This window comes from Dipodomys ordii, unplaced genomic scaffold (assembly GCF_000151885.1).
Source record: "Dipodomys ordii isolate 6190 unplaced genomic scaffold, Dord_2.0 Scaffold33, whole genome shotgun sequence".
NCBI classification, from domain to species: domain Eukaryota; kingdom Metazoa; phylum Chordata; class Mammalia; order Rodentia; family Heteromyidae; genus Dipodomys; species Dipodomys ordii.
The window spans coordinates 1,219,344-1,230,947 of NW_012267249.1; the positions used below are offsets into that span (position 1 = coordinate 1,219,344).

The window sequence follows — 11,604 nt, forward strand, 5'->3', positions numbered from 1 at the left end:
GCCCAGGCCCAGAGTTCAGGCCCCACGACCGGACCCAAAAAAAAAGTCTCACAGACTTTCCTGCCCAGGCTGGCTTTCAACCATGATCCTCAGATCTCAGCCTCCTGAGTAGCTAGGATTACAGGTGTGAGCCACCAGCACCCGGCTCCACGTAAAGTTTTTGATGGACAAGTGCTAATTTGGGACAAAAATAGCTAACTGCCTACCAACTCTAACCATATCTCCTTTCTTCTCTTAGAAGCAGAACCCTAATTTTGAATGAAAATACTGGTGCCAAGCTAAAATGCAATTCCCAGCCTTCCTTGCAGTTTATAATTAAGTACAGCCAAATGGCCAATTATGGCCACTGCAGTAAGTAGAAATTTTATAGGTCATCTGTGAACTCTCTGTAAGGGGAAAAGGATGCATTCATTCCTTTTTCCACCTCTATTCTTCTTTCTTAAAGTCTAGAATAGGGGTTCCTTTCTGGAACAGGGTGACATTTCATTATGCTAAGAAGGGCAAGACAGGAAGAGAAGTTGCCTAGCTGCACTAGACTGTCAACCTCCAAGCTTCTTTAAAGGTGAAAGAGACATAAACTTCCATTTTATTTAAGCCTCCATTACTTGGATTTGCAGCCAAGGTTAATAAAATGTTAGAAATTGTTAAACTCGGGCTGGGAAGTTGGCTCAGTGGTAGAGCGCTTGCCTTGCATGCCTGAGGCCCTCCTGGGTTCGATTCCTCAGCACCATATAAGCAAAAAGAAAAAAAAAGCCGGAAGTGGCACTGTGGCTCAAGTAGTAGAGTGCTAGCCTTGAGCTGAAGAGCTGAAGGACAGCACTCAGGCCCAGAGTTCAGGCCCCACAACTGGACCAAAAAAAAAAAAGAAATTCTTAAACTCCCAAAGTAGAGCTGTGGCTCAAAGTGGTACAGTGCTAGCCTTGAGCAAAAAAAATCTCAGAGACAGCACCCAGGACCTGAGTTCAAGCCCTGTGACTGACAAAAAAAACAAACAAAAATATAAATAATTTGCCATGTGCCAGTGGCTAACGCCTATAATCCTAGCTACTTAGGAGGCTGAGATCTGAGGATCATGGTTTGAAGTCAGCCAAATCAGAAAAGTCCATATGAGACTCTTATCGCCAATTAACCACTCAAAAACCAGAAGTAGTGTTTGGTTTAAGTGGTAGAACACTAGTATTGAACACAAATGGGCTCAAGGACAGCGGCCAGGCCCTGAATTCAAGTCCCACAACCGACAAAAAAAAAAAAACTTACACTCCAACTAAGAGCTAGGTTGTCATGTATATCTACCATCACAGCATCCTTCTGTGTGCACCACAATGCGCAATCTGACTGTCACCTTGACCAAATTAACAGCCTTGTCATCAAACTTTCAAATCACAAAATTCATATTCAGAAAAAGTAAAATATAAAAATACATTGTGTGGTCTAAACACAGTGTGATCTTCCAATAATTTACATTCAATTTGATGAACGTCATTAAACACTGAACAGTATGACGGGGTACAATGTGTCAGAACCAGCAGATATGATCTAGCCTTCAAGGATGTGCTAGCTGCAGCATAAGGCCAACACATAAGAAACAAATCAAAACAATCTGGTGTCAATTAATCACAAATGTGAAAAACGTCCAATGAAGACAGAGACAACTACAGGGCAAAGTTGTCAATGAAAGCTTCACAGCTTCACAGATCCTAACTCTGAACTGGCACCAAATATTCAAATCACTCAATTCACATTCAGAAAAAGTAAAATATGAAAATACATGGTATGACTAAACTTTTGAGTATACCAGCAAGACTTTAATTATGCAAAACAGGAAGAAAAATTCCAAGAAAACCACAGGGAAGCTGGGCACCAATGGCTCACGCCTATAATCCTGGCTACTCAGGAGGCTGAGATCTGAGGATTTAGGATCTCACTTCAAAGCCATCTCTGGCAGGAAAGTCCATCAGACTCTTATCTCCAATTAACCACCAGAAAACTGGAAGTGGCGCTGTGGCTCAAGTGGTAGAGCGCTGGCCTTGAGCTGAAGAGCTGAGGGAGGGTGCCCAGAGCCCACAGTTCAAGCCCTGGACAGACAGAAAAGGAAGGCAGGAAGGCAGGAAATAACAGGAGTTAGGCATATAATCCTAGTTACTGAAGAAATAGAAATCTGAGGATATCAATTCAAAGCCAATCTGGGCTCCAATCACCAAATCTCCAATTCACCACCAAAAAGCCAGAAGTGAAGGTATGGCTCAAGTAGTAGAGCACTAGCATTGATTGAAAAAGCTAAGGGAGGGCTGGGAAGGTGGCTCAGTGGTAGAGTGCTTGCCTTGCATGCATGATCATGGCCCTAGGTTCTATTCCTCAGCACCACATAAGCAGAAAGAGCCGGGAGTGGTGCTGTGGCTCAAGTGGTGGAGTGCTAGTCTTGAGCTGAAGAGCTGAGGGACAGTGCCCAGGCCAGAGTTCAGGCCCCACAACTGAAAAAAAAAAGAAAAGAAAAGAAAAGAAAAAGCTAAAGGACAGTATCCAGGTCCTGAGGTTCAAGGCCCAGAACTGGCACACAAGAAAGGAAAGAAGGGGAGGGGGGAGGAGAAGGGAAGGGAGAGGAGGGGAGAAGAGAGGGAGAGAGAGAAGGGAGGGAGGGAAGGAGAAGGAAAAGAGGGAGGAAGGGAAGAAGGGAGGGAAAGAAAGAGGGAGAGAGAGGTAAAGAGAGGGAGGAAAGGAAGAAAAAAGGACACAAGAAAAATGGCTTAACTTGTGACAGAAGTCAGATGGCCAAATCATGAAACGTCATGAAACATCTGTCCACGTTTGCCACAGTGATCACCACACCAAATATTTAAATGAAGATGTCTTACTAATAGCTCCAAATACAGGAATGGAACATGAGCTCAAAGGAGAGCTGTAGATGTAAATTTTTTAGTCACAAACAGATTAACCCAAACCATGGACTAGAAAAACTGACCTCAGAAAAAGTAACAATTGGGGGACTGGGAAGGTGGCTTAGTGGTAGAGTGCTTGCCTAGCACGCATGAGTCCCTGGGTTCAATTCCTCAGTACCATATAAACAGAAGAAAAAGCCAGAAGTGGCGCTGTGGCTCAAGTGGTATAGTGCTAGCCTTGAGCCAACAAGCCGAGGGACAGTGCTGGGGCCCTCAGTCCAAGCCCTAAGACTGGCCAAAAGAAAAGATAAAATAACAACTGGGAAGATAACTCTGAAGAACATAGAACTAGGAGAAAAATAAAGCAGCTAGAGAAAAAGGAGAGACTGAAATCCAAACACAAAATGATCCAGACAGATCAGTTTTAAGGAAACAGAAGAAAGTTTTGAAAAAGGAAGGACTTACAGGGCCACAATTGTCAAAAGACTGAGTGAATGAAGCATGAAAGGCACCACCTTTCAAGGAATAGCTTCAGTAGACTGGTTCAGATAAAAACAAACTATAGTCAATCAACAGCTAATAAAAAGATTTGAAAAGTCAGGCATTAGTGTTCATGCCTGTAATCCTACCTACTCAGGAGGCCTGAGGTTAAAAGTCAGACCAGCATGAAAATCCTGGGACTCTTATCTCCAATTAGCCACCAGAAAACCATAGTGGCACTATGGAGCACTATAGCCTTGAGCAAAAAGAACTCAGGGAGCTGGGCACTGGTGGCTACGCCTACGTAATCTTAGCTACTCAGGAGGCTGAGATCTGAGGATCCCAGTTCAAAGCCAGCCCAGGCAAAAAAGTACGTGAGACTCTCATCTCCAATAAACTACTCTGTAAAAGCCAGAAGTAGCACTGTCGCTTAAGTGGTCGAATGCTAGCTTGAGCACAAGAAGCTCAGAGACAGAGCCTAGGCCCAGAGTTCAAGCTCCAGGACTAGCAAAAAAAAAAAGAATTTTGAAGAAAGAAAAGGTCTAAAATAAAAACTTTTGTGGGTGAGATGGTGGGATGAGAGGGAAAAACTGGGAGAGAAAGAGGGGTGGCTTTGTCAGTAAAGAAATGTACTCTTTACCTGATTTATGTAACCATAACCCCTCTATATATCACCTTTATAATAACAATATATAAATAACTTGACTTAAAATATCAAAGGAAGGACAGTCTGGACTTCAGTCTGGAAGGGACAAAAGTATGAACTGAATCAGACACCAGTGGCTCATGCCTGTAATCCTAGCTACTCAGGGGCCTGAGACCTGAGGATTGTGGTCTGAAGCCAACCTGGGCAGAAAAAACAAAAAGACTCAACTCCATTAATCAGTAAAAAGCAGAAGTGGAGGCATGGCTGAAGTAGTAGAGCACAAAACATTACCAGAAAAAGCTAAGCGAAAGTATAAAGTTCAAGACCCAGCACCAGCACACAAACAAAAATCCCTATGAGCTCATTTATTTTTAAAGATAACCATTTGTCACCAGTATACAACTATAATCAGTTACACTCAGAAAGTTGAGATCTGAGGATCATGATTTGAAGCCAACCAGAGCAGACTCTATTTAACAAAAAAAGAAAAAAAAGAAAAGAAAGAAAGTGGAGGGGCTGGGAAGGTGGCTCAGTGGTAGGGCGCTTGCCTTGCATGTCTGAGGCCCTGGGTTGGATTCCTCAGCACCACATAAGCAAAAAGAAAAAAGCCGGAAGTGATGCTGTGGCTCAAGTGGTAGAGCACTAGTCTTGAGCTGAAGAGCTGAGGGACAGCGCCCAGGCCCAGAGTTCAGGCCCCACAACTGGACCAAAAAAAAAAAGAAAGTGGAGTGGTTCAAGTGAAAGAATACCAGCCACAAGGAGAAAAAGCTAAGCCAGAGCTTGAGGTCCTGACTTTATGCCCTAATATTGGTACAAAATAAACAAATAAATAAAGCCATGCATTTATGTGTTCAATATTGCAACCTTGCAATATTACTTTCTATTGTTTTCAAGGACCTGAAAAACAGTGACAAACACATGAAAACAGTTTTTGAAAATGCCATTACCTTTTCGTTCAAAGCTCTCTTCCCTAAGAATGCAGACCAGTGCCAAAAATTTAGTCACTTCCTTTAAATAAAGGACAGTTGTATTATTCAGCTTGATAATTGCCATGGATTCCTTGTCATAAGCACTTCCACTTCCATCTTCCTTTAGCCTATTTTAAAAAGAAAGTGCCACTCATTAACATTGCCCAACTTGTTATTTTGTCACATTTAATTTGCAGTTACAAGTTTGTCCACCCAGATTCCCAAATGTCTATGAGAAAAAATGGTACTGGCTTATCTATATGTATATATCACAACAGATTTGCCATTTCAATATAGGATTCCCAAGCAGAATCTTAAGAATCAATAATTTTTGTTCTAAACAGAAAGCTCTATACATATCCATTACTTACTAAAATGAAACATTTGGAGAAACAGTAAAAATACATGTAGATCTTGACCAAAGAAGGACAACATTTCCAACACCATGCCAGATGGGGCTACTAGTACCTGCTCAGATCATGGTGTGCAGGCTCAGCTGAGCTACCTTCTCTCTTCCCTCAAACAACAGAGCCCCCATGGGACCTACCACCATCTTAACAAGCTACTTCAAAACATGCTTTACATGCCAAGCCAATCATGTCTTTTCTCAGAATTTTCTTCCTCACACAAACAAGAAAATTCTTAGATTATACAAGAACACTCCTATGTAGAGACCTACAGGAATTACACTGAAACCAACCACTTTGTTTTGGTCAGTTGTGGGGCTTTAACTCAGAGCCTCTTTGTGCTCAAGGATAGTGCTCTACCACTTGAGCTACAGATCCACTTCTGGTTTTTGAATGGTTAACTGGAGATAAGAATCTCATGGGGGTTATTCTGCAGAGGCTGGCTTCAAATCACAATCCTCAGATTTTCGCCTCTTGAGTAGCTAGGATTACAGGTGTGAGCCATCAGCACCTGGCCCAACAACTTTTAAGTAGATTCTCAGAGTCCTTTCTTCTGTATCTGCTCAGCAAAAGTCTATTGGTTATCTAGTTTCCAAAAGAAAGAGTTATCAAAATTGCCTTTTTAAAAGATGTATTTGCCACCACATTTTTAAAAAAAGTTTATGTGTTCAGGGAGGAGGTTAGCAATATACACCTATAATTCCAGGATAAAGGAGGCTGAGGTAGCATGATGGAGAGTTCAAAGCCAGGTCTAAGATACATAGCAAGACACTGCATAAAAGGGGAAAGGGGAAAGAGAGGGTTGTTTTTTACAAAAAAGGAAATATACTAAAAAGAAATGTTACCAGCAGTTGTCTTTGGTAGTAGAACAATGCCTGTTCTTTTTGTTTTTACTTGTCTCTATTTTTCATAAGCTGAATTTTACTGAAAAGGGGTTGACTTAAAACTATACTGAAACTTAAGTTTACTTATTTTTTTTTTGGGTGGGGAGGAAGGCAATACTGAGATTTGAACTCAGGACGTTAGATTTGCTAATAAGCACGCTATCTATCCAGTTTACTTTTCTTTTTTTTTGGGGGTCCAGTCATGGGTCTGAACTCTGGGCCTGGGCGCTGTCCCTCAGCTCTTCAACTCAAGGCTAGCACTCTACCACTTGAGCCACAGTACCACTTTCAGCTTTTTTTTTCTTTTTGCTTATGTGGTGATGAGGAATCGAACCCAGGGCCTCAGGCATGCAGGCTAAGCACTCTACCACTAAGCCACCTTCCCAGCCCTCCAGTTTACTTTTCATAAGTTAACTTATTGTTATTTACAATAAACTAGAGAACAGAATTACTGCTACAGTCCTATTTACCCTGTTTCCTTTCTGGAAAAATTCAAAGTAAACTAAATTAAGACAATAAGAGGACTGTGCTCATTTTAAACCTGCAATAATAGAAGCTCATTAAAGGTAAAATGACCTGGGCAAAGTCAGAACTCAAATTTATTTAACTCAATCCCACAGTTTCTAATACCTTTTATAAAGCTGACTTGGCCAGGCAAAGTAAGGAAGGAAAGTTAAGTTTCATCTGTTTTAACAATATGAAAGAAAACTACTTCCTCCTGACTAGAGAAGAGGAAGTTGTGTTACATGTTCTTAGCTTAAGAGTTAGATGTCAAGTAGATCCTCTTCTGTGCCACGTGGAAAATGTGAACAGGTACTAACTCTGAAACAGGCCAACAACAAACATGCCTGGCAAAAAGTCCCTAAGCTAGCTACATCTATCCAGAGGAAGCAGCTGCAAGAAGCTGCAATGCTTCTAATACTGAGCCAGCACATGATCCTGAATCACACTTACTTGCCTACCATGGGTCTGACTTGACTCCAAGCATACTGGGCAAGCACATGCAGACACAGACACACACAGTTTTTTGTTTGTTTGTTTGTTTTGTCGGTCGTGGGGCTTGAACTCTGGGCCTGGGCGCTCTCCCTCAGCTCTTCAGCTCAAGGCGAGTGCTCTACCACTTGAGCTACAGCGCCACTTCCGGTTTTCTGGTGGTTTATTGGAGATAGGAGTCTCACGGTCTCTCCTGCCCGGGCTGGCTTTGAACCGCGATCCTCAGATCTCAGCCTCCTGAGTAGCTAGGATTACAGGCGTGAGCCACCAGCGCCCGGCATAATCCTAGCTACTCAGGAGGCTGAGTTCTTTTTTTTTTTTTTTTTTGGTCGGTCGTGGGGCTTGAACTCTGGGCCTGGGCGCTGTCCTTCAGCTCTTCAGCTCAAGGCGAGCACTCTACCACTTGAGCTACAGCGCCACTTCCGACACACACAGTTTTTTAAAAGAATATTCTATTCAAAGTCTGAAGATTAATTTTATTTTAGTGATTAATGAAGTTAAAATTTTAAATATGCTAGTTACTTTTTTTTTAAGGCTTGCTCTATTGTTCCAAAATATTTTGGGAGGGTCTTTTGTTTCTATTTTTTTGTGCTGGTCCTGGGGCTTGAATTCAGGGCCTGGGCACAATCTCTTGAGGTTTTTTTTTTTTTTTCATACAAGGCTAGCATTCTACCACAAGAGCCAAGATCTACTTCCAGAGTTTTCTGGCAGTTAAGAGTTGGAGATAACATTCTCACAGACTTTCCTGCCCAGGATGGCTTTGAACCATAATCTTCATATATCAGCTTCCTGAGTAGGATTACATGCAAGAGCCACCTGCACCCAGCTGTTTCAGTATTTTGTTTTCTTGTGCCTGTCCTACGGCTTTAACTGGGGACCTGAGCGCTGTCCCTGAGTATCTCTGCTCAAGGATAGTGCTCTACCACTTGGACCAGAGCTCCACTATGACTTTTTCTGGCAGTTAATGGAGTTAAAGAGTCTCACAGACCTTCTTGCCAGGATTGGCTCTGAACCTTGATCCTCAGATTTCAGTTTCCTGAGTAGCTAAATTTCAGGCATGAGCCACTGGCACCTGGCTGTTTTGGTCATTTTTAAGGCTTTTAAGCAAGTATATTTATCTGAATTTTATTTGAAAATATGTCCAGGCAGAAGTAGAAAAGGTTTGGTCAAAAGGAGCAGACTTTGAAGCAGCCTACTCTGGACTGCAAATGAAAGGAGAAAGAACTTAGTACTGAATAAACTGAAGAGCTTCTAGCAAGACAGCAAGGATAAAAAGCTCATCAATGTCAACAACAGACACTTCCTCTCTAAGAATGCAGTGTTCACTCACACTATCTTGTTTACATGGACTATAGCTGGCTTCAAATCTTCCCTCAGATTAATCTGTACTGACAAGTCTACAAATGAAAGATCTTAAATATTAAGATTGCTACAAGTAAAAAATATGAATATAAAAGCTAGAATATAGTCTACTAAATATATTATAGAATCTTAATACAAAGTGAATTTTAGAAGCTAAAAACTACAATAAATTATGTACAGTCTCTTCCAAAAAAACATAAAACAATAGTCAAGTAAAAAGTAAATTACAAAAACATTATCAAACTGCATATATAATGTTGGGAATAGTGAAATAATGGTCTCATTTTAAAAACTCTACAGTATGGGCTGGGAAGGTGGCTCAGTGGTAGAGTGCTTGCCTTGCATGCATGAGGCCCTGGGTTCAATTCCTCAGCACCACATAAGAAAAAAGAAAAAAGCCGGAAGTGGCGCTGTGGCTCAAGTGGTAGAGCACTAACCTTGAGCTGAAGAGCTGAGGGGCAGTGCCCAGGCCCAGAGTTCAGGCCCACGGCCGGATCCAAAAAAAAACTCTACAGTATATGCAATTTATCATCAATCTTATAGTAAAAATAATTTTATAATTTGATTTTTTTTTTTGGTCAGTTATGAGGCTTGAACTCTGGGCTTGGGCACTGTCCCAGTGCTCTTCAGCTCAAGGCAAGTGCTCCACCACTTGAGCCATAGTACCACTTCCAGTTTTCTAGTGGTTTATTTGATGTAAGAGTCTCACAGACTTTCCTGCCCGGGCTGGCTTTGAACGGTGATCCTCAGATCTCAGCCTCCTGAGTAGCTAGGATTACAAGCATGAGCCACCGGCACCCGGCCAAATTTGATTTTTAAATTATGAAAAAGGTTGTTTATGAAATCTTGATTTGTTTTAAAGAAAAAGCAAATGTTCTACTCATATATTTTTAGAAATGGGGAACATGAAACTTTCCTGAGTAATATAACAGTCTTGTCTCATTTTCATTATGGAAAAAAATAAAAGGAGAACATGTGATCATAAAAGTGAAAAAGGAATAAACTGAAATGAGACAGGTCCAGAAATGGTAAAACAAATGCATTCTCCTTTTCAGAGGCAGCCAGGAAAAGCTAAGTATGGAGATCAAGCTAACAGGTAGGATCAGAGGTGAAGCAGAACAGAGGACACAGGTATTAGAAAGTAAGAGAGGCTAAAAAACACATTGGGAGTTCTGACATTAACTAGATGAATATGGATTATCAGAGGTACAAAAAATGTTATCAGTAAATTCTTCCAAAGTTGTTTTGTTTTATGGTTTTTACTTTTTGTACCAGTCCTAGGGCTTGGACTCAGGGTCTGGGTACTGTCCTGTTGCTGTTAGCTCTAGACTAGTGCTCTACCACTTAGCCACAACTCCAATTCAGCTTTTTTTGCGGGCAAGGGCATAGTTTATTGGCTTACAGTTGTGAGTCAACAGTGCCAAGTCAAAAGCTGTTTTATGTTTTGTTTTGGGTTTGGGGGTTTTGGGTTTGTTTGGGTTTTTTTGCCAGTCTGGAGGTTTGAACTCTGAGCCTGGGCACTATCCCTGAGCTCCTTTTTTGCTCAAGGCTAGCACTCTACCATTTGAGCCACAGTGCCACCTCCAGTTTCAGATGGTTAACTGGAGATACGAGTCTCATAGACTTTCTGCCCAGGCTAGTTTTGAACCAAGATCCTCAGATCTCAGTCTCCTGAATAGCTAGGACTACAGACATGAACCACTGGTACCCAGCCCAAAAGTTTTATTTTCTACAAAATCACTTATTTGCTCTCTTTTCTAAATTTCTATACAGAGTACAGGAGACCTCACATTTTAGAGATTTTATTCTGGAAAGTCAGATGTATGAGTTAAATGTCCTGCCTAAGTCCTTTTAACAAATAAAATTCTGATTACCTTGTTTCTTTGTACTCTGAAACAGATTTAGAATCCCTGTTCTACAAAGCCTGAGGTTAAATGAGGAACCAGCACTTATTTTCTTATTCATACCACTTAAAATAAATTAGCTTTTCAATCTACCTAAATCACATTAAGAGAAGATAACAGGGGCTGGGAAGTTGGCCCAGTGGTAGAGCGCTTGCTTTGCATGCCTGAGGCCCTGGGTTCGATTCCTCAGCACCACATAAGAAAAAAGAAAAAAGCCAGAAGTGGTGCTGTGGCTCAAGTGGTAGAGCGCTAGCCTTGAGCTGAAGAGCTCAGGGACAGCGCCCAGGCCCAGAGTTCAGGCCCCACGACCGGACCAAAAAAAAAAAAAAAGATAACAATACAAACTCTACAAATTGAGGCAAGAAAATTTTTTAGTGATAAATAAATCCAACACCATTCACTTCTCAAGTGCTCTTTGCCATCCTCTCTGAAATTAAGAACCAGCAATGTTTACAGAGAAATCATGCTCCAAGTTGAATCACTGTGGTCAAAATGGTAGTCTTTATTCGGTACTTACCAGGGGGCTCTGAAATTAGTCCTCTGAACAAATAATACTAGTGTTTTGCTACTTGTCTGAGATCTTACAGAAATATGTATAGAACTTACCCGTATATACAAGACACATCAATTACAACATCAATCATATCACAGCAAAGCTCATAAGACTGCATATCCACAGGAGAACTGTCGGTTGCGATGTAGATTTTGCTGACAACATCAAAGAGAAAGGCTTTTTCAATACCTGAATTCTTGGAAAAACAAAATTGGGGAAGTGTTCAGTTACTTTTTTGGGGGGGGCATTCACTTACTTTTATGTGCATGGGTGCACATACATGTGCACACCAGTACTAGGGATTTTACTCAAGGAGTTTCTGTGCTCAAGACTAGCATTCTACCATTTAAACCACAGCTTTTTTTTTTTTTTGGTGATTAACTGGAGATGAGAGGATCATGGACTTTCCTGCCTGGGCTAGCTTCAAACCACTATCCTCAGATCTCAGCCTTCTGAGTTGCTAGAATTATAGGCGTAAGCCACTGGTATCTAGCCTCAGATCCTTTTTTTTTTTTTTTGGGGGGGGGTCCG

The 11,604-nt window shown here is 41.4% G+C and overlaps 1 protein-coding gene across 1 annotated transcript in view; it reads right to left on the minus strand.

Annotated features, from left to right (window-relative positions):
- The window catches only part of Rragc (Ras-related GTP binding C), a 22,977-nt gene that overhangs the window by 1,353 nt on the left and 10,020 nt on the right, over positions 1–11,604 (minus strand). Inside the window, exons 5-6 of the mRNA XM_013017004.1 lie at positions 11,127–11,269; positions 4,950–5,098 (exon numbers count right to left, since the gene is read on the minus strand). Of these exons, the coding sequence (XP_012872458.1) occupies positions 4,950–5,098; positions 11,127–11,269 (292 nt within the window). The remainder of the gene's footprint in view (positions 1–4,949; positions 5,099–11,126; positions 11,270–11,604) is intronic.